The sequence below is a fragment of the Rhineura floridana genome, chromosome 9 (assembly GCF_030035675.1).
Source record: "Rhineura floridana isolate rRhiFlo1 chromosome 9, rRhiFlo1.hap2, whole genome shotgun sequence".
Classification (NCBI taxonomy): Eukaryota; Metazoa; Chordata; class Lepidosauria; order Squamata; family Rhineuridae; genus Rhineura; species Rhineura floridana.
In genome coordinates this window covers 124968653-124996500 of record NC_084488.1, presented here as the reverse complement: position 1 = coordinate 124996500, position 27848 = coordinate 124968653, and the positions used below count along the sequence as shown (strand labels likewise).

Here is a 27848-nt window from a genome sequence, read left to right as displayed (position 1 = left end):
TTATGATATTGGCTGTTTTATTTTCAATACCTTTCCTAATTATTGCTAGCATGGAATTTGCCTTTTTCACAGCTGCCGCACACTGGGTCGACATTTTCATCGTGCTGTCCACTACAACCCCGAGGTCTCCCTCCTGGTCAGTCACCGCCAGTTCAGACCCCATGAGCGTATATGTGAAATTAAGGTTTTTTGCTCCAATATGCATAATTTTACACTTGTTTATATTGAATTGCATTTGCCATTTCCCCCCCCATTCACTCAGTTTGGAGAGGTCTTTTTGGAGCTCTCTGCAATCCCTTTTTGTTTTAACAACCCTGAACAATTTAGTATCGTCAGCAAACTTGGCCACTTCACTGCTCACTCCTAATTCTAGGTCATTAATGAACAAGTTGAAAAGTACAGGTCCCAATACCGATCCTTGAGGGACTCCACTTTCTACAGCCCTCCATTGGGAGAACTGTCCGTTTATTCCTACTCTCTGCTTTCTGCTTCTTAACCAATTCCTTATCCACAAGAGGACCTCTCCTCTTATTCCATGACTGCTAAGTTTCCTCAGAAGTCTTTGGTGAGGTACCTTGTCAAAAGCGTTTTGAAAGTCTAAGTACACTATGTCCACTGGATCACCTCTATCTATATGCTTGTTGACACTCTCAAAGAATTCTAATAGGTTACTGAGACAGGACTTTCCCTTGCAGAAGCCATGCTGGCTCTGCTTCAGCAAGGCTTGTTCTTCTATGTGCTTAGTTAATCTAGCTTTAATAATACTTTCTACCAGTTTTCCAGGGACAGAAGTTAAGCTAACTGGCCTGTAATTTCCGGGATCCCCTCTGGATCCCTTTTTGAAGATTGGCGTCACATTTGCCACTTTCCAATCCTCAGGCAAGGAGGAGGACCCGAGGGACAAGTTACATATTTTAGTTAGCAGATCAGCAATTTCACATCTGAGTTCTTTGAGAACTCTCGGATGGATGCCATCCGGGCCTGGTGATTTGTCAGTTTTTATATTGTCCATTAAGCCTAGAACTTCCTCTCTCGTTACCACTATTTGTCTCAGTTCCTCAGAATCCCTTCCTGCAAATGTTAGTTCAGGTTCAGGGATCTGCCCTATATCTTCCACTGTGAAGACAGATGCAAAGAATTCATTTAGCTTCTCTGCAATCTCCTTATCGTTCTTTAGTACACCTTTGACTCCCTTATCATCCAAGGGTCCAATCGCCTCCCTAGATGGTCTCCTGCTTTGAATGTATTTACAGAATTTTTTGTTGTTGGTTTTTATGTTCTTAGCAATGTGCTCCTCAAATTCTTTTTTAGCATCCCTTATTGTCTTCTTGCATTTCTTTTGCCAGAGAAATGCATAGCCCAATTATAGCCCAATCAATGCAATGTGCCACATAATAAAGGTAAAAGCAAGACAAGAACAGCAGCAGATAAAACAGGAAAACAGTATAACTTAAAGCTAAGCGGAGCAAGTCTGCTTAAAAGTCTCCAGTAAGGAGTCCCTATGTACTTCCTGGGGAAACGGACTCAAAAAATGGGAGGCTACCACTGAAAACGCCATCTGATACCCACAAGCTTTTTTTTTTCCTGCTGCCAGGGCTCACACCAGACTGTAGAAGGCCCTTGGTCACCAGACTGCAGTGGGCCCTCAGCAGTGGCAGCACGCTAATGTAACATGGCAACATGGGAAGTGGCATGGCCAGGCCTATTTTAAGTGCATTTCAGTGAGGGAGAGGTATTGCCTGGGAGGGTGACTCCCGCTCCATGATCCATGCCAGCACTGTGTTGTGGGGTGCATCCTGATACTAGCATGGATCGTGGAGCAGGAGCGACATCTACCCAACCCCAGCAGCATGGGCCCCAGCCAGTGCCCAATGGGGCCACTCTCTGGCGCTGGGCCTGCTTGCTCCCACCAAAGTCAATCTCAGGGCCTAGGTACATTTAAGTAGTTTCAGGCAGTCTTTCAAATAACCTGGTCCCAAACCATTTATGGCTTTAAAGATCAACAGCAGCACTTTAAATTGAGCTCAGAAGCAAAGAGGCTGCCAACGTAAGTGGCACAATTATTTTAATATCATCTGAACACCTGGTCTCCACAAGCATCCTGGCCCCTGTGCTTTATACTTGATGACGTTTCTGAACTGGCTTTAAAGACAGTCCCAAGCAGACAGTGACATCTGCCCTGAATGTAACCAGCTCATGTGTAACTGAACACAGATACAGACTCTCCAGGTAGGGTCTCGGCTGGTAAAGAAGCGTAAGTTGTTATAAGTACTCCTGGTCACTAAAGCTCCCTGCACCTCCACAGATAGCACCAAGTCCAGGAGAACCCCCAAACTGCATACCTGGCTCTTCACAGCGAGGATAAATTCATCCAGAACAAGTTGGAAATCTCAATCCAGATCAACTATCTTCCTGACCAACAATCTTATCTGGATTAAGTTCCAGGTGACCACTCCCAGCAGTTTCATATAGACATTTAAAAAGCATGGGGATGTACATAGAACTACAAAGATAGAATTACAAAGGCTAATGGCCATGGGGTAGAACAGAGGCACCCCCATTACATCTTCTGGAACCGCCCATCCAGAAGAACCATTGCAACACCATGTCCTCAAACCCCACTCCAGAGAGGTATCCCAGTCAAAGGTAGTATTCTTGAGTCAAAAGACTCACAAAGTCCAAGAGAAACAATAGGGGTCTCCTGTTGGGGGAAGGGGGTAGGGCTGAGGGAGATGAAAAGAAGGTACAAACACATGCCCAGATTAGGTACCGGCAGCCTAGCCCACCTTGCCTTCCATTTCTCTCTGTAATATATCCTGATATAGATCATTCCGGATGGTCAGGTGTTGGATATCTGGGAAGCTACCTGTGCGAATGTAATGTACTGCTGGAAAGGAACAAAGTCTTTAAAAACGCAAGCTGCCACAAGGATGAACTTGTTTCCACAAAGTGTTCAGTAAGCAGCACTGATTATAAACATAGCTGGACAATCTCCCCCCCCCCCGCAATGGGTCAGCCAGGACCTGGCCAACAAGACAAGCCCCAGGCTTCCTCCATGCCCTGAAACGGCACAGGCAAGGGCATGAACCCTGGCTCCCTGACCAGCTCCAGAGCTCACCAGATGCCTTACATACAGCTTGGCTCCGCCCTTCTCAGACACCTGCCAGGTGCAGAGACAGCCCCAAAACTCAAACCAGGAGAGGAAGGCACACGTGCTTGCCACTGTGCTTCAAAGGCAGGCAACGCAGGAGCAGGAAACGAGTCACGTGCCTTGTGTTCTGCACTAGACGAACAAGAATCAAGGCAGCCACCTTCTTTGTTTGTTTATGCATTTATTATTTGATTTATATCCCACCCTTCCTCCCAGCAGGACCCCTTGTTCTCTGGGCAAACAAAACATCTCACCAGCCCTTCATCTGCTCGCTCTGTCCTGCCCAGCTCTTGCTCTCACCACCATGCAACACGACCTCCAGAAATGTTGGGCTCTCCAACCCAGGAGGCATCCAAGAGGCAGATAGGCAGGCATCTGTCGGGGATGCTTTAACTTTGGTTCCAGCATTGAGCTGGGGGTTGGACTCGATGGCGTCACAGACCCCTTTCAACTCTACGATTCTGTGATTCTATGACCGGACGACAAGGGGCACGGGGTGGGTTTGCTGACACCTAACGCGGCTTCAGCGGCCTAAAAAGCAGCACAAACACAAGAACCAGCCCGACTCAGCCCTTCCCCCCCCCGCATGGGAGGTAGCGATGAAGCGCTTCACGCAACTGCAGCGACCTGCCAACTGCCCTCCTAGGTAGGCCGGCTTACCTGCCTGCCTTAACGCCTCCTCCGGCTCCCGCGCCGCAGAGGCGAAGCGAGCCGGGGTTTTTCCAGATGCGTCAGCGGGCCCTCCGCCTCAAGAGCAGGCGAGACGGTAGGCCGTTTAATCCCCCCTCCCCCGCCAACCACCCGCCGCCATTTTGTGGCCTCCTCCGGCCGCGCTGCGGCTCCTTACCTCAGCCAGTCACTCGTCCCGGGCGGACCGCTCTGCTTCCCGGGCACCAGCTCGGTGAAGGGGCCGTGCCCGGCCGTCGCTTCTCCCTTCCTGGCACTCGGTTCCTCGCTTCAGACGCGCCCCGCGGCCCTGAGGCGAAAACGCCACGGAAAGGGCTCACGACAACGCGCGCATGCGCACTGTCAGGGCTCGAGAGAGGAAGGAGGGAAAGCCGAGCGACAACGAAGCCTTCCGTAGACTGCGCGTGCGCACTGCCTTGGTTTGTGAGGGAGAGGTTAGTCAAGGAAGGCGTCGGGTTCCGTACGATAACCATGCGCATGCGCAGTCCCAGGATTGCCAAGCGGGGCCGCGGGGCAGAACGGCAACTGCCGGAGCTGAGAGAGGAAAACAAGGCGGGAAAGGAGCGCGCGCACGTAAGGCTCGTTCACCCAGGATCTAGCTGCGCATGCGAAAGGAAACGCGTTCCAGGTTTATAGAGTTAGACTGAAACGAGGGAGAACGAAAAAAAAGAGCAAAGATAGCCATGCGACTCTTGATTGGAGATCCCGAAACCCTCATTAGGGCAACGCCTGTACAAAACCAAGGAAAATGTCACAAAGCAGCGTGCAAGCTTTTGAATTCCTCAGGACTCTTGATCAGGCTAGACAGGAAAAGGGGGCAAAAAGATGTTCCAGTTGTGTGTGTGTATGTATGCATGCATGGATGTATATATATATGTGTACATACATATCTACACATATTCACGTATATAATTATTGTAAGAATAATTTTGTGTGTGTATGCATACATTATATATATATATACCCACAATCACTGTATCTTCTTCGGTGCAAACTGAAACCTGCATACCTCCTAAGAACGCATGCAACCTCTTCCCATCCACTTTTAACGGAACTGAAACAGCCTTGGTCGCTCTGGTGGATGATATGAGGAGGGCGTTGGATAGGGGAGAACACACTTTCCTCGTCCTCCTGGATCTCTCAGCGGCTTTCGATACCGTTGACCACGGTATCCTGTTAAGGCAGCTGGAGGGGTTGGGAATAGGAGGCACTGTTTTACGGTGGTTCCGTTCCTATCTCTCCAGCAGATACCAACGGGTAGCGTTGGGGGATGAGGTTTCAGACCCTTGGCCCCTCAACTGTGGTGTGCCACAGGGCTCTATCCTTTCCCCCATGCTATTCAACATCTACATGAAGCCGCTGGGATCCATTATCAGGAGTTTTGGGCTGCAGTGTCACCAATATGTGGATGACACGCAGCTCTATCTCTCATTTAAATCCTCACCAGGGTTGGCTGTGGATACCTTGTCCAATTGCCTGGAGTCCGTAAGTGGATGGATGGGAGAGAACAGGCTGAAGCTAAACCCCGACAAGACCGAGGTGTTATTAGTGGGGGATAAAAGAAGGCTGGGAAATTTTGACCTGGTACTTAATGGGGTGAAATTACCCCTGAAAGACCAGGTCCGCAGCCTAGGGGTCATTTTGGACTCCCAGCTGTCTATGGAGGCTCAGGTTTCTGCAGTGAGCCGGGCAGCTTGGTACCAACTTCATCTGGTACAAAGGCTGCGTCCCTATCTTCCTCTACACCTGCTCCCACGAGTGATACATGCCCTGGTCTCCTCTCGATTAGACTATTGTAATGCGCTCTACGTGGGGTTACCCCTGAAGACGGTCCGGAAATTACAACTGGTACAGAATGCGGCGGCACGCTTAATAAAGCAGAGCCGTCGCCGGGACCACGTTACCCCAGTGTAGATGGAGTTACACTGGTTGCCAGTTGTGTACCGGGCCCAATTCAAGGTGTTGGTACTAACCTTTAAAACCCTATATGGTTCCGGCCCAGTCTATCTGAAGGAACGCCTCCAGTATCACCAAATATGCCGCCAAACAAGATCAGCCTCACAAGACCTTCTCTCGGTCCCACCGGTGAAAACAGCTAGACTGGTGCGGACCAGAGAGAGGGCCTTTTCTATCGTGGCTCCCACCCTCTGGAACTTGCTTCCTTTTGACCTTCGTCACGCCTCCTCCCTGATGGCTTTTCGCCAAGCTTTAAAGACCTGGCTGTTCAGGCAGGCCTACGGGGTTTCTGGGATGGGTTAGGTTTTTATATTGTATTACTGAAGGATGGTTAGATGAATTGCTGTTAATATTGTAATTTGCTGTATGTATATGTTTTTATATTGTGTACGTCGCCCAGAGTGTCCGTTTAGGTGGACAGATGGGCGACTAATTAAATAAATTTTTATTATTATTTATTATAAATGTATGCATGCAGTTGAGAAGCGTTAACGTCCCCCCTCCTCTCACCCGTACATCGTATTAAAGACGCTGCTTTTACCTCCGTTTTCTGTTTGCACAGTCCACATAGGGGCCTCAAAGCCAGCTGCAAACGAGGTCTTTATTCACACTGAAGGGAAAGGATCAATCATGTAGCTGCCTAATGACCACACCTTCTTAAGGTCAAAATTTCACTTCCTCTGGTTACCTTGGCAACTGAGCATGCTCAGTTTGTTCCAGTTTCATACAGTGCAATTATTTGTATTTTCACTGCTACAATCCAGTTGGAATGCAAATATTTGCTTGAATAGTGTTATGCTTTTGTGCACAAATTAGGGGAGAAAGAAAAATAAAGCACAGTTTGCAGCAGGCTTGCAGAACGGGAGCCAGCAGGAGGAGGAGGGAGTGGGCGTGGAGAGGGGAACGATTGACACACCCACCTAAAGCATTGGAGTGAAGCGTCTGCAAGCACTTAAGAAATATGAACTGAAGTCGTTTTTACCTTCCTTGGCCCGATCACATGGAGGTTTAATGTGGATCTGGTGCTTTTTGCAGACCCTTTTAATTTGGACAGCTTACACGACGTTTTTGCCAACGCGAGTGCATTCAGCTGCTGTTGCCTTTAAATCCGGATTAAATCAATGCGATAAAGACCAGGTTCACATGGGAGCTAAAATCCATATTGAATTTGAAGCTTTTCCCTTCGCCATAGAGTTCCACAGTTCACACACGTCTGTCCTTCCTACCTTCCAATTTGCTGTGTTCACACACCTTCGTGTTTATTAGTATCGCTGTTTCCTTGTGGCCCCGCCCTGCAATTTAAATGTTAACTCTCTCCGGAACATCCCCATTGATAATCAAGAAGGGAAGGGTTTGTCTATCAATCTCAGGCTAAGCCAGGAGACAGTAGGGGGTGCAACTGACACCAAATTATTTTTTTCTGTTGTCAGCTGCGTTTCCTCTAGACAAAGCCCTTTTTTGTGAATAAGCTATGAAATGTTTATAGTGCGCAATGTGTATATTTTTGTGTTTGTGTCTGTGTGCGCACACAACCTCTTTGTGAATGAGACCTTAGTTGCAACAGGGCTTCTGCAGGAGCTTCCCGGGCTGTGTCCCGGCTGGAAAGTGTTAGATTTCCGACATGACCCCCCACTCCTTCCCCTCCAGAAAACCAAGAAAGGCCACCCTGGCACATCCCACGGCAAGTCCTGCTCTCTGGGCTGCATCTTTTCCCTCCTCCTCGGGCTTTCACACTGGCTGTAGGGAAGGCAGCCTTCGCTGGCCGGCAGGACTGCTCGCCCTCGCTGCTGCTGCCGCCGCCTCGAAAGGAAGGGGGAGGAGGGGCGGCTCACCTGCCTACGCCCCGAGCACCATCCCTAAATACCCACCTGGTCTCTTCCCCACAAACTGGTGTGGAGCGCAGCAGCTCCTCCTGCCCCTCCCCTCAGCAGAGAGTGGCAGCACAGCGCCCCTTCTCTTCCTTCGTTGCTCCTGCCCAGCTCGTAAAGTAAAATAGCAAGTAAATGGAGCATATCGCTGGTTTAAAGGACTGAGGGAGGGAACTTGTTCCAGGGGGGAAAGTGGGGGAAAGGAAGGTTAGAGCAACTGGAAGTTTGTTTGTTTGTCAGCGGCAGGAAACAAAATTATGTCCATAGACAGTGTAGGGGGCGGAGCGTGCAGCCCAAAACAGCAGAGAATGCGACCACACAGCAGGTTGGCACCGAAGCAGGTGCGGATATTCAAACCAAATTCAGGTTTTTAGCGCATTGATTTAATCCGGATTTAAAGGCAATAGCAGCTGAATGCACTCGCATTGGCAAAAGCGTCATGCAAATGGTCCAAATTAAAAGGATCTGCAAAAAGCACTAGATCCGCATTAACCCTCCATGTGATCGGGGCCAAAAATCCAAAACTGGTTTGAAAATCCACATCCGCTTCGGTGCCCGCCTGCTGTGTGGTTGCTTTCTCTGCTGTTTTGGGCTGCACAGGTCGTTCACCATTTTAGATCCTCCTGCCCCCTACACTGTCTATGGACATCATTTTGTTTCCTGCCACTGACGAACAAAGGTCCGGTCGCTCTAGCCTTCCTTTCCCCCACTTCCCCCCCCCAGCACCCTTCCCTCGGTGCTTTAAACCAGCTACGCTCCGTTTACAAGCTGGGCGGGGCAGCGAGGGAAGAGAAAGGGTGCTGTGCTGCCACTCTCCCCTGCACCTCTCTCTGCCGGGGGGAGGAGGAGAAGCCGCTTCACTCCGCACCAGTTTGCAGGGAAGAAACCAGAATATTTATATAGAGGTGGCATGGACCGGGGCGCGGGTGAGCGAGCAGCTCCTCCTCCCCTTCGAGGAGGCGGCGGGGGTGATGGCGAGCAGTCCTGCCGGCCAGTGAAGGCTGCCTTCCCTACAGCCAGCGTGAAAGCTGCCCGCAACTGAGGAGGGAAGAGATGCAGCCAGAGAGCAGAACTTGCCACGGGATGTGCCAGAGCGGCCCTGCTTGGTTTTCTGGAGGGGAAGAAGACTCTCCGGCCAGGACGCAGCCCGGAGAAAGCTCCCACAGAAGCCCTGTTGCAACTAAGGTCTCGTTCACACAGAGGTTGCGTGCACACACACACACACAAACACAAAAATATACACACTGTGCATTATAAACATTTCCTTCTTCACAAAAAGAAGGGCTCTCTAGAGGAAATGAAACTGACAACAGAAAAAAAGTAATTTGGTGTCAGTTTCACCCCCCCCACTGTCTCCCTGCTTAGTGTGAAATTGACAGAAAACCCCTCCCCTTCTCAATTAGCGATGGGGATGTTCCAGAAGGAGTTAACATGTAAATATGGGGCAGGGCCACAAGGAACAGCGACACTAATAAACACAAACGTGTGTGAATGCAAAACAGCAAATTGGAAGGTATACGGTCTATTTATTGGAAGGTAGGGAGGAAGGACATGTGTGAACCATGGAACTCTATCATGATGGAAAAATCATATTCAATATGGATTTTAACTTCCATGTGAACTACAGATTTAAAGTCGGAAACAGCGATCTAGCTGCTGATTGCATGCAATGTTGTGTGATCTGTGCAAATTAAAAAGGGGCTATGAATAACACCAGACGTGCACTTAAAGCTGTGTGTGTACCAGCCTGAAGAGTTTTGGAGAACTCAAAACCTTGCATACTATTTTTGGTTGGTTGAATAGAGAGATTGCCCAAACAAAAGGTTTGTTTATCCACACATATGCACATATCCTCACAGCTGAATCCCATTCAAATGTTGCCATTATGCCAGCCAAAGAATAGAATATAACCCTGCCCCCATCAGAAAAAAAAGTATTAAAATGGTTGTTCTGTTGATTGATAAGGAGACATGATTACACCTGTGAATAAGCACACCAGAAATATCTAGAAAACATTAAAATGGGTTATGTTAAACAAATGGGCTTGATCAACTAATTTTAACTGCATATATTTGCATATGATTAGAAAATATTTTTTAAAAGTGCCACCCTAGAAGCTTCCCCTCAAACTGAGAGTGAAGGGGGAATCAAGACAGAAAAATGCACAGGTTTCTAACCACTCTAAAGAATTTTCAGTACTACTACTAAAAGGCAAGGTATTGCTTTTATATGAGATTTAGGATCATGGAGACCACTGAGGAAGACCTCATAAAATCAATTTGTATGTGGCTGTTTATTGTATGTGAAATGGCCCATCTTGTTTGCTGTAAGGTGGCTGTAGCCTGTTTTATTTTTTATTTATTTATTTGTTAAACTTATATACCGCCCGACTAGCAAACAGCTCTCTGGGCGGTGAACATAAAAACATATACAATAAAATTACAGGATCTGATATAACAAATACATAAAAAACCATCTAAAATGAAATTACAACATTTACTGAAATTAACTTAAATTAAAATGCCTCAGAGAAGAGAAAGGTGTTAACTTGGCACCAAAAGGATAATAGTGTCGGCGCCAAGCGTACCTCCTCGGGGAGACTGTTCCACAATTCGGGGGCCACCACTGAGAAGGCCCTTGATCTTGTTACTACCCTCCGGGCCTCCCTGTGGGTCGGGACCCGGAGGAGGGCCTTCGTAGTAGACCGTAGTGTACGAGCCAGTTCGTATTGGGAGAGGCGTTCCAGCAGATATCGTGGTCCTGCGCCGTATAAGGCTTTATAGGTTAGTACCAACACTTTGAATCTAGCCCGGAAGCATATTGGAAGCCAGTGCAGGCGGGCCAGAACAGGTGTTATATGCTCAGACCGCTTGGTTCTTGTTAGCAGTCTGGCCGCCGCATTTTGCACTAGCTGTAGCTTCCGAACCGTCTTCAGAGGTAGCCCTACGTAGAGCACGTTACAGTAGTCTAAACGTGAGGTTACCAGAGCATGTACCACTGATGTAAGGTCCTCCTTACTCAGATAGGGACGTAGCTGGGCTACCAACCGAAGTTGGTAGAATGCATTCCGTGCCACCGAGGCTACATGAGCCTCGAGTGACAGGGAAGAGTCTAAAATTACTCCCAGACTACGAACCTGCTCCTTCAGGGGGAGTGTAACCCCGTCCAGGACAGGGTATGTATCCACCGTCTGACCAGAGAAACCATGCACCAGCAGCATCTCAGTCTTATCAGGATTGAGTCTCAGCTTGTTAGTTCTCATCCAGTCCATTGTCGTGTCCAGGCAACGGTTCAGCACAACGACCGCCTCACCTGAAGAAGATGAAAAGGAGAAGTAGAGTTGCGTGTCATCAGTGTACTGATGACAACGCACTCCAAAACTCCAGATGACCGCACCCAACGGCTTCATATAGATGTTAAAAAGCATGGGAGACAAAACCGAACCCTGCGGGACCCCATATTGGAGAGCCCACAGTGTCGAACAATGTTCCCCAAGTATTATCTTCTGGAGACGGCCCGCCAAGTAGGAGCGGAACCACTGCCAAGCAGTGCCTCCAACACCCAACTCCGCAAGTCTCTCCAGAAGGATACCATGGTCGATGGTATCAAAAGCCGCTGAGAGATCAAGGAGGATCAACAGAGTTACACTCCCTCTGTCTCTCTCCCGACATAGGTCATCAAACAGGGCGACCAAGGCTGTCTCGGTGCCAAAACCGGGCCTGAAACCCGACTGAAATGGGTCTAGATAATCGGTTTCATCCAATAGCGCCTGGAGCTGGTCAGCAACCACTCGTTCCAAGATCTTGCCCAAGAATGGAACATTCGCCACTGGTCTATAGCTGTTAAAGTCCTCTGGGTCCAAGGAAGGTTTTTTCAGGAGTGGTCTCACCGCCGCTTCTTTCAGACAGCCAGGGACCACTCCCTCTCGCAAAGAGGCATTTATCACTTCGTTGGCCCAACCAGCTGTTCCATCCTTGCTAGTTTTTATAAGCCAAGAGGGGCAAGGATCCAGTACCGAAGTGGTTGCACGTACCTGTCCAAGCACCTTGTCCACGTCCTCGAACTGAACCGACTGAAACTCATCCAACAAAACATGACTAGACTGTGCTCCAGACACCTCATTAGGACTGTCATAAAATGGGAATCTAAGTCCCGGCGAATGCGTAAGATCTTATGCTGGAAGTGCTCAGCAAACTCATTACAGCGGGCCACCGATGTATCTGCCATGTCCTGTGGGCCTGAATAGAGTAGCCCTTGGACAACTTTAAAAAGCTCCGCTGGGCGGGAGAGAGATGACTTAATAGTGGCGGCGAAATGTTGTTTCTTCGCCGCCCTCACCACTCCTACATACAGCTTGGTAGAAGCACAAACCAGCACATAATTGCATTCATTGGGAGTTCGTCTCCAACTCCGCTCAAGCCGTCTCCTATCTTGTTTCATCGCTCTTAGCTCTGGAGTATACCAAGGAGCTATATGAGCTCTACAAAGGAGAGGGCGCGCAGGGGCGATCGTGTCCACTGCCCGGGTCATCTCTGCATTCCACAGATTAGCCAGGGCTTCGACAGGAGCACCAGTCCTATCAGCCGGAAAATCCCCCAGAGCCCTTTGAAAACCTTCAGGATTCATTAGTCTCCGGGGGCGGACCATTTTAATATGTCCCCCACCCTTGCAGAGGGAAAAGGCCACTGAAAGTCTAAACTTCAGCAAGCAGTGATCTGACCATGACAAAGGGAGAGATGTAAGACTCCCCACATCCAGATTACTATCCCCAGGTCCAGTAGCAAAAATGAGGTCGAGAGTATGCCCCGATGTATGTGTTGGGCCACTAACATATTGAGACAGCCCCATGGTTGTCATGGCGTCCATGAAGTCCTGAGCTGCCCCCGACAAAGTAGCCTCAGCATGGATGTTGACATCCCCCAGTACTAATAGTCTGGGGGATCTCAACAATACCTCTGAGACCACTTCCGTCAGCTCAGTTAGGGAAGCCATTGGGCAGGAAGGTGGGTGGTACACCAAAAGGATTCCCAGTCTGTCCCTCTGGCCCAACACAAGGTGCAAACACTCCAGACCAGTAATTGCATGGACATGGTGCTTGGTGAGTGAGATGGAACTCTTATAGACCACAGCAACCCCACCTCCCCGACCCTCAGATCTGCCATGATGCTGGACCAAATACCCCAGAGGGCAGAGCTGGGAGAGACTAACTCCTCCCTGCTCGCCCACCCAGGTCACGGTTATGCATGCCAGATTGGCTGCCTCGTCCATAATCAAATCATGGACGAGGGAGGTTTTATTTTGTACCGATCTGGCATTAAGAAGCAGCAACTGGAGATTTTAAATGAAATTATACCTATATGTGTGTCTGAAAGTGACCAGTACACTGCTTGTTTCTATTGTTGTTATAAAGTGTATCTGCACCATAAACCATATTACAAAAATTAGAATCTTTAAGGTGCTGGCCTTATTTGTATCCCTCCCCCCCGCCCCGAATATTACACATCCTAAACTGCTGGTTGTTTCTTTAGGATCAAAGTGCTGACCACGTAAAACTTGTAAACTAGAAACTAAAGAAATCAAGTGATTCTCACAGGGCTGGATAATACATCTGATATACTTTTTAAGATCATATCACATAAAAGATCAAAATCACATATCCTGAATGTGTTAAATTTGCTTTGCCCCACCCATGGAATGCTATAGAATGTCAAGTGAATCAGTTAATGCATTAACTGAATTCCCAAAGTGATTCAAATAACTTGGACAACACCACTTAGAGTCTTGCCAGTCTGGTGGCAAAGAGATTCATGATCAGTTTCTCTCTAAACATCTGCTTAGTGAGTATTTTCCACCTTATAGAAGATATCCTAAAATAAAGAACATTCTCTTAAAAATGCTGTATATTTACACCTCCCCTTCTGTGAGACTGGGTTGACTTCATGCTAATGCTCCATCTTCTGTGCCAACTTTGTCGTGCTACAACTCAAAACTGAGATGTAAAATCCATCCTGAGGCCCACTAAAGTCATTAGTTCACCTCCTCTCTTGGGCTGCGGACCACATTAGCAGTGGTTATGACAGCACTGAGTTGTTCTGTGCTATGTTTCCACCTTGTTCATGGGACATTCTGAGTGCCTCGTAACCATTTCTTCAACTTCCACTGTTGGCAGGAATGAAAAGCAAAGGAGTGGTTTTTAAAATGCCCCTTATTTTTGGTCCTAGAGACCTAGAATACCAACACTTTTTCATCAGACAATCCTAAAGGGGGGCTGTGCATTCTACATTCTGACTGGTGTGGGATGAACAAGGATGAGTTGAATTCCGCATACAAATGCAGACTGTGTGACACAAAAGCTTTCAAAGTTGTGCCCTTCATTCCTTCTATTTCACAGACCCTCATAAACAAGGGAAGGGGCACTGAAAGGACAAGGGACATTCGTATCCAATTCCAAGCTGACTGAAGGTCAGTCCTTAGTAAGCAATCACTCAGAAAGGCATTTGCAATTTCTGTCTATGCACTAGTTCTCTCTAAAACCAATTCAGCCGGCTTCTATCTTAAAAGCTCAGAAATTAGCCTCTCTCCTTCCTACCCCCGAGGTCCACACAGCAGTCATCTTCTACCTTTTTAGACCTGGGACCACCTTTAACCCAGACGTGAATTGAGGACCCCCCCTTTTTTTTTTACCATGCATTTGTGTGGTGGTGGTATTGCTGTTGAGGGCCACCTTAGACCAGACTGCAACTTGGTAGTGGGTCTTCATGACCCACCAGCTGAAGACCAATAGCACGCAGGGATAGCCAATGTGGTGCCTTCCACATGTTGTTGGATTACAACGCCCCATAACCCCACAGCTAATGATCAAAGATGATGGGTGCTGTAGTCGAACAGCATCTGGAGGGCATCACAATGACCTTGGCATGCTTACTGACAGGGATGACATTTAGATAAATGAGAAGTCCCTCTTTCTACCACTGTTTCCATACACAAGCAGGGATGTAATCGCCTGGGGAGTCAGGGGGTCTTAGATCTCTTAATTTTGGGGGGGCAAGGCCCCAGTGGGGTCGCTATGTCTCCAGCATCCTACGAGCCAATCAGCATGAAAGGGGTGTGTGTTAGGCACTGAGAAGAGCCTTCTAACATACTTTCTTGTCTTTTCCTGGTGATTGGAGCTAATCAGAGTAAAAGGAAGTGAGAGCCACTGAGAAGACTCTTCTCAGTAGCTATATCTCCCATTTCATCCTTATTATTTATTATTACATTTGTATACCGCCCCATAGCCGAAGCTCTCTGGGCGGTTTACAGCAATTAAAACATTAAAAACAAATATACAAACTTAAAAACACATTTTTAAAAAACAATTATTGGCTCCTAGGGATGCCTGTTGTCGTGAGAGAAGGCATTAAACAAGGATCTCATCCTCAACCCAGCAGGAAAAATCAAAATATGGGAGAGGGTATGGCTGTGACTCTACACTACTGCACAAAGCACCTTGCAACAAAGTTGGGGAATTTGTAAACAGCAGGTGGTTTGGGGACCAGGGGAGAAGATGCCAAGGGCGTCCAAGTTCTCCTTCAGAATGCTCAGGCACAGCAGAATGAAACGGCCGCATAGCATGCCAGACCTCTGGGAGGCCAACTCCAACTGGATAATCTCTCTCTCCGGACTTCAATTTACTCATCAGTTTATTTGTAGCCTAACGTGCTGCACCAGGCATTCATGAATGTACTTCAAAACAGATAAAGGGAGACTTTGTGAAATGAAACATAAAATGTTCCTAAAATATAAACTGTACCAAAGTTAAATCCACTCTGTTGTTTTCTCAGACTTCTCAATAGCTACTAAATGTCAAGGTTAAGAGGCTATGCCCAGCAGCTGCTGAACTGAGACACGCTTAAGTTCAGCCTTCCCCAACCTGGTGCCATCCAACTGTTTTGGACTACAACTGGACTACAATTCCCATCCATCCCAGGCAACACGAACAGGCCCCCTCAGCCCAATTTTCAGTCATTTTGAAAATAACTCCCAGAAGTAGGCATGGGAACTGGGTTCTGGGTATAGCCCTTTTTAAGAGCATAAGAAGACCCTGCCGGATCAGGGCAAAGGGAGCCCATCTAGTCCAGCATCCTGTTCTCACAGTGGCCAACCAGTTCCCCACAGGCAGGACTTGAGGCACTTTCCCCACTTGTGACTCCCAGCACAAGGAGTACTGCTCCCAACAGCAGCGGCAGAACAAGGTCATTGTGGGCTAGTAGCCATTGATAGCCTCCACCTCCTCTATGAATTTGTCTATTCCTCTTTTAAAGCTGTCCAATGGCTGTTTTTAAAACTTCTTTTTGGGGGACGGGAAGAGGGACAGACTCCAAAGTCAGCTCATCTGCCACTACCGCAGGAGGCAAAAAGAAGTACACAGAAGTACACAGAGATCAACAAAACAACAGACTACTTGTAACAAAAGTAGACTTGACAAATAATGAAACCGATGCAATCTTTAACAACTAAATACCGTCACAAAAGTTGACTTAAATAATGCCGCCTTGGCCAACCTGGCACCCTCCAGATGTTTTGGACTGCAACATTCATCAGCCTCAGCCAGCGTAGCTGTGCTGGCTGGAGCAGATGGAAAATGTGGTTCAAAACATCCGAAAGGCACCAAGTTGATGAATAAAGAATTGAATGCTCTCTCTAATAAGAAAAGCAACTGGCATTATAAAATTGTGGGGAGGACAGAATATTGCACGCTCCTGTTCATGGACCCACTTCTGAAGCTCCTGTTTCCATTTTGGTCTCTTTCAAGTTTTGCCATCTGACCCACATTTGTAAAACCCTCACCAGGTTTGGCTGTGCTTTCCTGCAGTAAATCAGTTTCACTAATTAAATTTCACCAGCTAGCATTTAACTAGTTTCAAGGGGTTCACGGCCAACCCTGTGCATAGCTTGCTGTGGCTTTTGCAGGAAAAAAATTCCACTTGAAGATCAAGGACAGTATAGGATACTTAACTTTGCAACAGGACCTTGTGACTAGCACATCAAAACTAGTGGCCACTACGACATAATGTCAAACGGGAATGATTAGGGAAGTAGAAGCTGGCACAGGCAGTCTAGTTCTGGCACAAAAAACAGTTCCTGGGCAAAAAACCCCTGCATGTAGAAAACAAGCATGTCAGGGACAGTGGTTGACACTTAGCCTTCACCCTGATGCACCCACTTACTACGAACTTTCAGTCATGTGAACTCTGGCGTATATTACAATCTGACATGGCACAGCATTATTACCTACTGAAACCATAGCAAAGTAATAACATTTCATTGCTTACATCCTGGCTTGGTACTGAGAAAGAAGGCAGGATACTTGGAGTGACCGCCCCTGCCTGCCACGTGCTGCACATCCTGTTCTTCCTGTGGCCCAATGTCAGAGAAGGACACACTAAGAGGAGAAGTGCGCCAAAGACACACATGCTTTTCGTTAAAGAGGATCACAACTTTAATTAAAACACAACCTCCCGACTTTCTTTTTCGACTTCAACTTTTTATTATTATTGAAAATACAAGTACTGAAATTAAAACAAATCAGCAGCTGAACAATAGTGACCCCAATTACAAGGATACGTCAGATTATGAGTAGACTTTAAATAACAATGACTACTGGCATGATCCAGAATATAATATCCACAAATAAAAAATAAAAGGAGAGGGAGGGAGGGACAGCATTTTTGATTTAGCTAATGGGGGAAGGTATTGAGTGGACCCTTTTATTTATATATTTACTCTCTAGAAAAAAATCACACTCATGTTCTCCTAAACTGTAACCTTTCTGAAGTAGGACAACCCTGGAAAGATCAAAGAGGAAGGAAAGGTCCCAGGCTGTGGTCTGAAGGCACATGAGGTCAGCTCCCTGCTGAAGTAAGCAGGGTCAGGTCAGGTCAGTGCCCGGATGGGAGACCACCTGGGAAACTTATTTAAGCTACCTTGGGTTCCTATCATGGAAAGAAAGGCAGGGTATAAATGTAATAAATAAATAAGTGACTTTACTATTAGAGTTGAGGCAGCAAGCCCCAACGCTGTGCCCTTCAGGCTCCGCTTCTTGCACCTGTGGGTCCTGCAGCTGCTCAACCATGGTGCGCATGTGGGGCAGCAAGTGGAAGCACCCCAGATCTCAGCCTCTGGGGGTAAAGGAGTCCAGAGCGCAGGGATATGACTGCAGGGTTTGGAAGCAGAAGCCTCCTGGGTGGTTACATCAAGCACGATCGCTGCCTCCTCTTCCAGACTCAGATGCGAAGAAGATGCACCATTTGCTATGTCTCCTCTCCATCCTTTGACACTCAGGAAGAAAGCTGCGAGCAGAGAAAGCTCCTCTCTTACCTCCTCAGTGCTTTCTGCTATCTCAAGGGCAGCTATGGCAACTTCCATGCTAGTCAACCGCTGCTTTCTCTTGCACAGGAACAGCTAGCTGGCCTCCTCTCCACCAGTGACCTGTGTCCATCCCCCGCCAGCATTCACCTGCTAGCCCTCCACCAGCTACTTCCCACCCCAATAGACTTACTAGACAGCAAGAAAGGGTTCCTTTTCCTTCTTCCCTCCTCTTACTTTTTAAAAACCATTTCTTACCAGCTGCCCAAGCTCCAGGTGCCCACCATTTTCATTTCCTGTCCTTGGACCAGAAACCTCATAGAAAAAACCCAAACTGCTTTGGAATGGAGTGGAGAGCCTTGCATGTGCCACCACAAGTCACTGTGGGACAGCATTGGGGGCAGCAACTCAAAACCCCTCAGCTAAACTGTGAAATGTTGCTGAAGTGTCCCTGCAAATTCCAAACTTGAGTTTAAATCACCAACATAGCAAGGAACTGCCTGGTTACCTGACCTGAGTTTCAAAGCAAGAATGTACTAAAGCATTCAAAGGGAGCACACAAAAATGGAGCATCCAGTTGAGGGAGCCTTGTGAAAATAACCCCCCCTTCAGATGCAACGATCTGGAGGTCAAAATCATTTGAGTGAACAGGCAAAAGTTTGCAGGGGGCTGTGTCTCACTACTGTTCAACCCCAGGATCCTGGTCACATCACCGTGAACAGCGCCGAGTTACATGATGCAACTTTCAACAGAGTTCAAGATCAACAGCATCACTGACTGACTGACAGCTGAGGGACCAGCCTGTACCCAGCTGGGGCCTCCTTTGGCACACAGGCACCCACCAGAAAGGCAAAATCCACAGAATTCCCACAGGCAGCATTCCCTGCTCTTTGCTTCCCGCTTCTCCAACCCTCGCACGGATTTCATATTCCTGGCCATGCTGTGTGCAGGTACCCTCCTATGGAATTCAAAACCAAAGCTGAAAACCCTCCTATAAATAGCGAGGGCCCTCTTACATTGGGTACATTGCCTGCCACTCATGAAGAAGTGCCAGGCTGACTGGAGTTTGTGCCCTCCCCTCCTTGACTGTGTTTGAAAAATGTTGGGTTGGGGTGGACTGTCCCAGAGACTGCACTCTTGCCCTCAAATATACAGGAAGAATTAAAATACTCCCCCCCCCAAAAAAAAACATTTTCTCCCAGCACTGCTGCTTGGGATTATCCTCCCCCAGTGCAGCCTTAGGACTTGAGGCACGTCCTTCGCTTGGCCCACTGACAGCACATGACGACTGTCAGCCCCCTTTCCTCTGCATGCCAGTCCTGTAAAACTACGTTTCTGTCTTCCCGTCCCACTGCTAAGAAGGATCCAAAGCCTCATGTGGAACAAATCATCATTTGAAAGCCAAGCAGACTGTAAGAATGAAACGTGTGCTCTGCAGATAATATCAAAGTACTTTATCAGACCTAGAGTTCTGAACTTGCACAACTATACCCACAAATATGCTCGGCCTGACAGACGAGATGTCCCCACTGCCCTCCCAGATGGGATCCTCAAGCACTCAGTTTTGCTCGGCAAAGAAGCCAAGGTGCCATCTTTCACCAGCAATTTTGGCTCAGGATCCAAAGATCGGACGGGTGTGTGTCTATGCTTGCGGTCCCCATTAGGATTTGTGGCTCAGGGATGTGTGCACAGGGCCTTCATGGTGGCACCATGACTTTGGAATGTCCTCTCCCCCAAAGTTACATTTATTCTCGTTGCTTTTTACATTCAGATATCAGTGGAAGTTATTTTTGTTTGCCCAGACCTTTGTAGGTTTGTATTTTGTTGCTTTAGAGCCCAGCAGTCGCAAGCGATCCCTGACTTAATGATTTTGCTATTTTGTATTTTATTGTATAGTTATTTGTGATTTATTTGTATGTGGTCTATTTATTTATCTATCTTGTTGTTTATCTCACTTTGTACATTACCCTGGGCTCCGTTTGGAGGAAGGGCAATTCTTAAATGCAATAAATAAAATAATTTTGAAAACTCCTCAAGCAACAAAGGAAACAAGTCTCTTCTCCACTTTTCCCCTCTTAGTAGCTAGGAGAAAGTGGTAACTTAATGGTGCAGAGATCTGCATGCAAACACTGCATTGTGAAGATTTCTGGCTGGCTCATAGCACTTCACCTGAATGTACCTGGAACGGCAGGTGCCAGTTCATCCAATGCCATCCATGCTGGCAGAAGGTGAAGGCCCTCCCCTTGCCCTACATGTTGGCAGCCTGTAATGACCAGAGCCTCAATGAACTGGGGAAAGTAACATTCCCCATATCTAGTGATTAACTGGAACTGGATAGCACCAGTTCCATTAGCATGTGCACAAACCATGTCAGCCAAGGTAGATGCTCTAGATCACTGGTCTGACCTAAGGTGGGTTGCACCGGCAACATTCCCTCTAAAACAAGTACATCTTCCCTCTAAATTGTTTCCCCAGGTCTTGAACCGAGGGGGCTCAGTACCTTGGCAGAGTGGAGCGGTGTCGCATTTTAATGAGCAATTACTGTTTCATCACCGTCAGCCCCTGGCTATTTTTAGCTGGCTTTTTCAGCAGCCTCCTGAGCCATAAATGAAGGAGGCAGGAGGCCAACAGAGCCAGCTAATACACCTCCAGGATACAGAATTACAGGCATTCAGAGATTGTGGGCCGGTTGGCAACTTCTGAGGAGTGTCACCTCCAAGTAAGAGCATAACTGATCTCATTACATGTCGATGATGGTTCACCACTCAATGGCCAAAATGGTAGCCGTTACATGGTCCTCAGGGTGTAGCTCTTTAACCTGCTGCAAGACATGTCACTGCTCCCTTCACCATCCTGCTCACCTCTCCTCAGCCTCTGCTCCCTGCCCACGGTTCCCAGAAGATTTCGTTGCATCTGTCAAAGGCAGCCAATGTAGACACCTGATGCCAAAGGTCAGTCTGCGACGGCGTCCTGGTTTCAGATGTCGTTTGCTCATTTACAAAAACAGAGCAACTTGCTAGCCCACTCCAAAACCAGCTGCACTCAAGACGCATCATTTGATTCGAGACTTACAACACAACCCTAACCATGTCTGCAGAGAAAGAAGTCCCATTGAATTCAATGGGTCTTGCTCCCAGGTAAGTGGGGCTAGGTGTGCAGCCTCAGTCTCACAACCAAAGGACATCAGAAGAGCTCTGTCGGGATCAGACTGAAGGCCTACCTAGTTTGGCATCCTTGCTTCCCACAGCCAGCCGCCATTGGCTACGGGAAGCCACAAGCATTTTTGGCACGCTAAGAGCTCTCCACAGAAATAGTTCCATTTTAATATCAATTGTTCAAACTGGAGGAACGCAGAAGTCACTATGGTGCCAAGGTTAAACAGATGACGCGTGCAAGAAATACGAGTGTGGTTGACCATTTGCAGCCTTCTAGATTTCTGTGTGCGCTTTCTTAATCACCCAACCACAAGGCTTGAGCTTGAGGTGAACAAGCAACAGAGGGCCAGGACAGAGGAAGCTACCTTCTACTGAGTCAGATCATTGGTCCATCCAGCTCAGTATTGTCTCTACAAAACAAAAACAAAACAGAAAGCTCAAAATCTGGGAATGATGCTTACTGGGAGGTGGAGGGAATGCACCCTCCCCCTGCCAGACGCTTGTGGCATTCAGGGATGGGCCACAGCTCAGTGGTAGAGCACTTGCTTTCAATGCAGGCCCTGAAACCCCAGAGTGTCGCTGCCAGCCAGTGTAGACAATATTGAGCTAGATATTGCTCTGTGTCAGTATAAGGCAGCTTCTATGTATTTAATCATGTGAACCTCATCTTCTGGTCCAAAGTTGTATAACCCAGACACAGGCTTACCACAGCTATGAGCACCAAAGCTGAAGAAAGTCCTGGATCACTTGCAAGGATGGAGGCTAAAACTGTGCTGTCCAGTCTGGCTGCTGCTTAGCTCTCAGGGACGTCTGAGAGGTGGTTTAGGAAAATGAATGGGAAGCGCTGTAGGACAAGGAAGCAAACCTGTAATTGTTGGGCCCAACCTGACTGCAGATGCCACCTGCCTGCTTAGGGGCATCTGTGAAGCAAAGTGCGATGGAAGTGGAGTGCCCCAGAATCTCTTGCAGTGCCTCAGAGAATAGTTGGGTGCCCCTCCTGGATTGCAGCACCCACACACAGAGAGTTGTACATTTTGCGAGGAACATTCAGATCATGCAAGTGTTGCAAAATTTCTTGGCCCGGCTCTGATCACTGGGGACTGGGGTGGGCGGTTCCAGGACAAAGTTGGGTGGTACCGATTAGGGGAAGGGACAATCATCACCACCCAACTTTGTCCTTGACCTCCCTTTCCCCCCAGTGATCAGAGCTGGGACAAAATATTTTGATGAGGGGAAGGGATCTTGTGCAACCAGCACCTTCAACTGCATCTTAACCCATTTAAAAGGTGGCCTTGAAGGAATAGTATGAAATTTAGGGCAAACTGCATGCTGCGTTAGAGATCTCTTAATACTTACCCTTTGCTATTTCTCACCTTGTAACTTTTCAGATAAACTTGTTTTACAACAATTGGGCTCCCCCCCCCCAAGTGTCTACTGTTGCTGCGCGATCTGAGGAATGTCAGGCCGTGGGGAACTAAGCAGCTAACACATTTCTTTTTATAAAGGTGCCTAATCGTAATGTAAAGGTTGGAGAATGAACTGAGCTTGGGGGAGGGGATGAGACTGTGCAGGATCGCCAGGGAAGCTCTTGTGTCAGGGGCTTCTCAATCACACAGCAACTCCTGCAGAGTCATCTCCCTCCTATAGTATCACTGCGCGTACAGCTGCTCTTTCACACCAGCTTGTCCGCTTCTCTCTTATACCTCACAATGCCCACACATTCCCTTTCTCCCCTTCTGCTGCCATGAAATGTGGTCCAGACGTGACAACCCAGCTCCACTATGGATGTCCTGTGGTGCAGGTCCCTCCCAGTTCAGTGGGGCTTGTGCAGGAGCAGCTCCTTGGGTTTTGTACCCAATGGGCTTCAATTGCAAGCAGCCAGGGTCAGGCCATGTCATCATTTGGGGTTTCCCACAGGCCACACCTGTCACCTCAACTGCAACCTATCCTGCATCCGCCAGCCTACACTTCACCATCAGAGTGGATGCAGGGGCACTGTCAGCACAGGTTTTCTGCAGTCATTCTTTGGACGGGGGGCACCTGACCTTTCTACTTCAGCCAAAGCAAGAGAAAACCATATCCACCTACGCTACTGTCTATCACCACAAATCACGGAGCAGTGCATCAGGAGCCAGTGAGACAAAGGTGCATTCTCTTCAGTGCTGCAACAAACTTCTACTGACATTTCAGCCATACAGAATTAGAGTATGTTGTATGTCTCAATCCAGTATCTTAATTCACTTCATATAATAAATGTACTTAGGTGCATACCAAATCAGACCATTGTTCACCATGCCTAGTGCTACCTACTCAACAGTGGTGAAAGTTTTCCAGGGGCTCAAGCACAGGAGAGCAGGCCTTTCACAGCGTTTTTGTAGCTCTGCCACTGAGCTACAATAGAGAGCGCAACACTGGGTGCAAAGGGAGGCACATGCATTACTGCATATCCTGTAAGAGTGAATAGGGAGGCCAACTCTTTTGCAGAGGCTCATAAGGAGTTCTAGATTGGAAAGAACTAGATGGGCTCCAGCAGATGATACCCGACAGTACCTGCCCATTCTCTTTTTGAAAACTTCAGAGAAAAGATACTCCACCACCTCTCTACATTAACAGCTTGTTCTGTTACACTGAACTGATAAAAGCAATCAATCATCTCTTTCATTACGCAGTCATTGGCCAATTTTTACCTGGATATTACAGATACCCTAGTCACCTTTTCCAGTTTTCCTGAAATGCTTATATATAACCAAATGTGTGTGAGTGTATGTGCATGCATGCGTATCTGGAAAGGGTTTTGCACTTCAAGTATTCGTCACATCTAAATCTACCTCCTGGTAGTTTAAAATAATTGCTTCTTTCCAACTTTATTTTAAAAAACTGAAACCCATTGTCAAATTTGTCTTAATTTACTCAGGTTCCTCAGTTCTTCTTTATAGAGGGTGGTCCCCCCCACCCCCACCTTCAGCCCCCGAGATGTTCTTCGATTACAACTTCCATCTGCCTTGGCCATTGGCCATGCTGGCTAGGACCAAAGGAGGCTGGAATCCAACATCACTTGGAGTCCCTTGACCTTTTTCACTCGTCTCCGCATCAACTGAAGTTTGCCCAAATCCCTCCTGTGCCATAGCATTCAGGAGGGACCACAACACTGGTATGGTCTCTTTTTTTCTCCTGAACAACCTCTGCCAGCTTGAAAGCATTTACCTGTAAATATATTTTAAAAAGCCAGTTCTTTCACGAAAGCATGATTAAACAATGGATCAGAGAGTCTGAGTAATATGCAGGGTCTCTGTCCCTGGAATTTAAGAGAAGTCAAACTAACATCCAGGCATTTTCGCCTGGGTATATGAGCTTGACTATGTATGGATGTGAAAGTTGGACAGTGAAAAAAGCAGATAAGAGAAAAATCAACTCATTTGAAATGTGGTGTTGGAGGAGAGCTTTACACATATCATGGGCTGTGAAAAAGACAAATAATTGGGTGTTAGAACAAATAAAACCAGAACTATCATTAGACGCTAAAACGATGAAACTGAGGTTATCCTAGTTTGGACACATAACGAGAAGACATGATTCACTAGAAAAGACAATAATGCTGGGAAAAACAGAAGAGGGTACAAAAAGAGGAAGACCAAACAAGAGATGGATTGATTCCATACAGGAAGCCACAGACCTGAACTTACAAGACATGAACAGGGTGGTTCATGACAGATGCTATTGGAAGTTGCTGATTCATAGGGTCGCCATAAGTCATAATCGACTTGAAGGGACATAACAACAAACAAATATGAGCTTGAATGTGATGACCATCGAAATCCTTTCCAAGCCTGACAACGAACAGGGCACATTTGACAGCCAACAAACAGAAAGGTTATCTCTGGGCTATTAACTGTGAAAGTTAACATTTCAGGCCCCCTCCTCCAGACTAGACCCTCTTGGTACAGTACTGACTTACCGTCTTAGTGGATCGAGAGGCAGCTGAGCACAGAATGTGCCCCCATCACTCTTGGAGCCTGTTCTTTTCTTTCTGTCTTGCATTTTCCCATCAGAGAGACGGGTTGGAACCTGTGCAGTAGGAATCTTTCTCCCCAGAGCTTCTTGGGAGTCCAAACAGTGTGCAGGCCTAGCATGAGATATTTGCTCAAGGGAATTCAATCCAAACTTATCCTTCCATCCACAGGGGCCTCTTCTGCTCCTCCACTGATGGGAGACAGAATCCCCAAACAAAAAGCGGCTTGTGCTGAGAACAGCCTCCTCCTTCCAAGATGTTGGGTGTGTAGGGAAACAGAGAGGGCGTGAAAGACTGTCCTTCAACAAGGGCACTGGGAACACCAGATCCTTCTCCTCCACATCTCACTGAAGGTCCTAGTCTCCCGTCGACCTTGCCTGCGCCTCACTATCTCGCATCCTTCTCCTCTGTATCCCAGTGGCTGGAATTGTCCTCCGGGGAAAAGCCTCCTGTGTTCTCTTCATGGCAGGAAGGACACAGGCAAGGGGAAAAAAGTGACAGCTCAGCCACTTTTGGACAAGAGACTCGCTGTACTCCACTCCACTGTGCCCCTGTGCTGAGAGGGTCTCAGCCCTCCCTGGAATGCGCAGTCCAAAAGCACAGCTGCCTGTCACTCAAGTGGCTGGCTGGACACGAGGCCAGGAATGGGGACAGCACACAGTGTCAGGTTTGTTTTCTTAACGCCTGCATCAGTCACATCCAAGAGGCAAGGTCAGGACCTCAGTCGACTTATCTAACCTGAATACGAACTGCATTGTTGTTGCTGTTGTTATGTGCCTTCAAGTCGATTATGACTTATGGCGACCCTATGAATCAGTGACCTCCAATAGCATCTGTCATGAACCACCCTGTTCAGATCTTGTAAGTTCAGGTCTGTGGCTTCCTGTATGGAATCAATCCATCTCTTGTTTGGCCTTCCTCTTTTTCTACTCCCTTCTGTTTTTCCCAACATTATTGTCTTTTCTAGTGAATCAGGTCTTCTCATGATGTGTCCAAAGTATGATAACCTCAGTTTCATCATTTTAGCTTCTAGTGACAGTTCTGGTTTAATTTGTTCTAACACCCAATTATTTGTCTGTTTCGCAGTCCATGGTATGCACAAAGCTCTCCTCCAAGACCACATTTCAAATGAGTTGATTTTTCTCTTATCTGCTTTTTTCACTGTCCAACTTTCACATCCATATATAGAGATCGGGAATACCATGGTCTGAATGATCCTGACTTTGGTGTTCAGTGATACATCTTTGCATTTGAGGACTTTTTCTAGAACTGTATGCATGTATTTAAATCCTTTATTAGCTGCCTTTCAGCAGCTCAAGGCAGTGCAAAATGGCAAACAGAACAAATTCAGCACTGGGTGATTCAACAAGGGGTGCTTTTTCCCACTCTCTCCTTACGCAAACAAACTCTTGAGTCACTAAAGAAGTACTGGCTGTTAGGGTGCAACAGCAGGACAGGGCTATTGCTTTCGTGCCGTTCTTGCTTCTCCACAGCAGAATGGCAATGAATAAGTTTGTGAAAGCGTGAAATTGTTTCACACTATGTACCGCAGACCTTGGCAATCGGGGGAGGGGGTCTTCCAGATGTTCTGGACTACATCTCCCATCAGCCCCAGCCAATAAGATCAGCACCATCAGCTGCAACTTCCAGGAGGCAGGGGAAGAAGACTCACCATCACTGCACTTCCTTTTTTAGTCTTTTCTGGAGGAGAGAAAAGAGCTAGCTGCAAGTCAGGTAGCCTGGTGAGAAGACCCCTCCCCTTTTAACTGCATTTAAGTCAGAGCTGCAGGGGCTTTTTTGAGAAGGTAGCAAGGACCACCACCTTGAACTTTATTGCCTTTTAAAGACATAAGCAGAGGGCAAAAACCTGCCCACCCCCATCCAGCCGCTATATGGGGAGGAGGAAGGGACCAAGATTGCAGACATAAGACAAAAAAGAGGAGGCACAAGTTCTTGGTTTAAATGAGGGCCACGACTATATTAACAGTTCTAAGATCTGCAACTATCTAATTCCTATGCTTGATTAATGCAGCTTTGGGTGAACGCTTTTCAGCAAGTCTTCCTCGTGGCACCATTAGCCCAGGTTAAGTATGGCAGGATGAAGGCTGGTTTCTTGGTGAGTGCTCAAAGCTATCATGTGGTGAATTTTCCTTAGGCTGCCCTCCCAGACCTGTTTGGCTTGGGGGGAGGAGGGGCCAGAATGCCATTGGGGCCGCCCACACTTGCCTTTTCTAGGCTTTGGAGGCGGGGAACACTCAGCTAGGCCTTTCTTGGTACAACTGTGATGTGTGTACTGTATTAAACCAGGAATAGTGCTGGCAGCTGCCCTGGGCCAGGGAGGGGTCATCCAGATTTGGGATTGAGGAGAGTGGACACTGAGTCACCCCTAGAAGGTCCATCCCAAGCTGGTGGCCCATCACTGGCTCTTGTGGGAGTGAAGTCATAAGAACCTAAGAAGAGCCTGCTGGATCAGGCCAGTGGCCCATCTAGTTCAGCATCCTGTTCTCACAGTGGCCAACCAGGTGCCTGGGGGAAGCCCGCAAGCAGGAGCCAAGTGCAAGAACACTCTCCCCTCCTGAGGCTTCCGGCAACTGGTTTTCAGAAGCATGCTGCCTCTGACTAGGGTGGCAGAGCACAGCCATCACGGCTAGTAGCCATTGATAGCCCTGTCCTCC

General features: G+C 47.6%; 1 protein-coding gene across 4 annotated transcripts in view; it reads right to left on the bottom strand.

The window, feature by feature from the left end:
- ZNF638 (zinc finger protein 638) overlaps window positions 1-25724 on the bottom strand; it is a 94770-nt gene extending 69046 nt beyond the window's left edge. The window contains exon 1 of one of the 4 annotated variants that reach the window (XM_061583667.1): window positions 25120-25724. In XM_061583667.1, coding sequence (XP_061439651.1) covers window positions 25120-25202 — 83 coding nt within the window. In that variant the 5' untranslated portion in view covers window positions 25203-25724. Of the gene's footprint in view, window positions 1-3405; window positions 3519-3998; window positions 4100-25119 lie in introns of those variants that run through there. The other 3 variants (XM_061583671.1, XM_061583669.1, XM_061583668.1) reach the window with 3 other exon arrangements.
- Between the last annotated feature and the right edge of the window lie 2124 nt (window positions 25725-27848).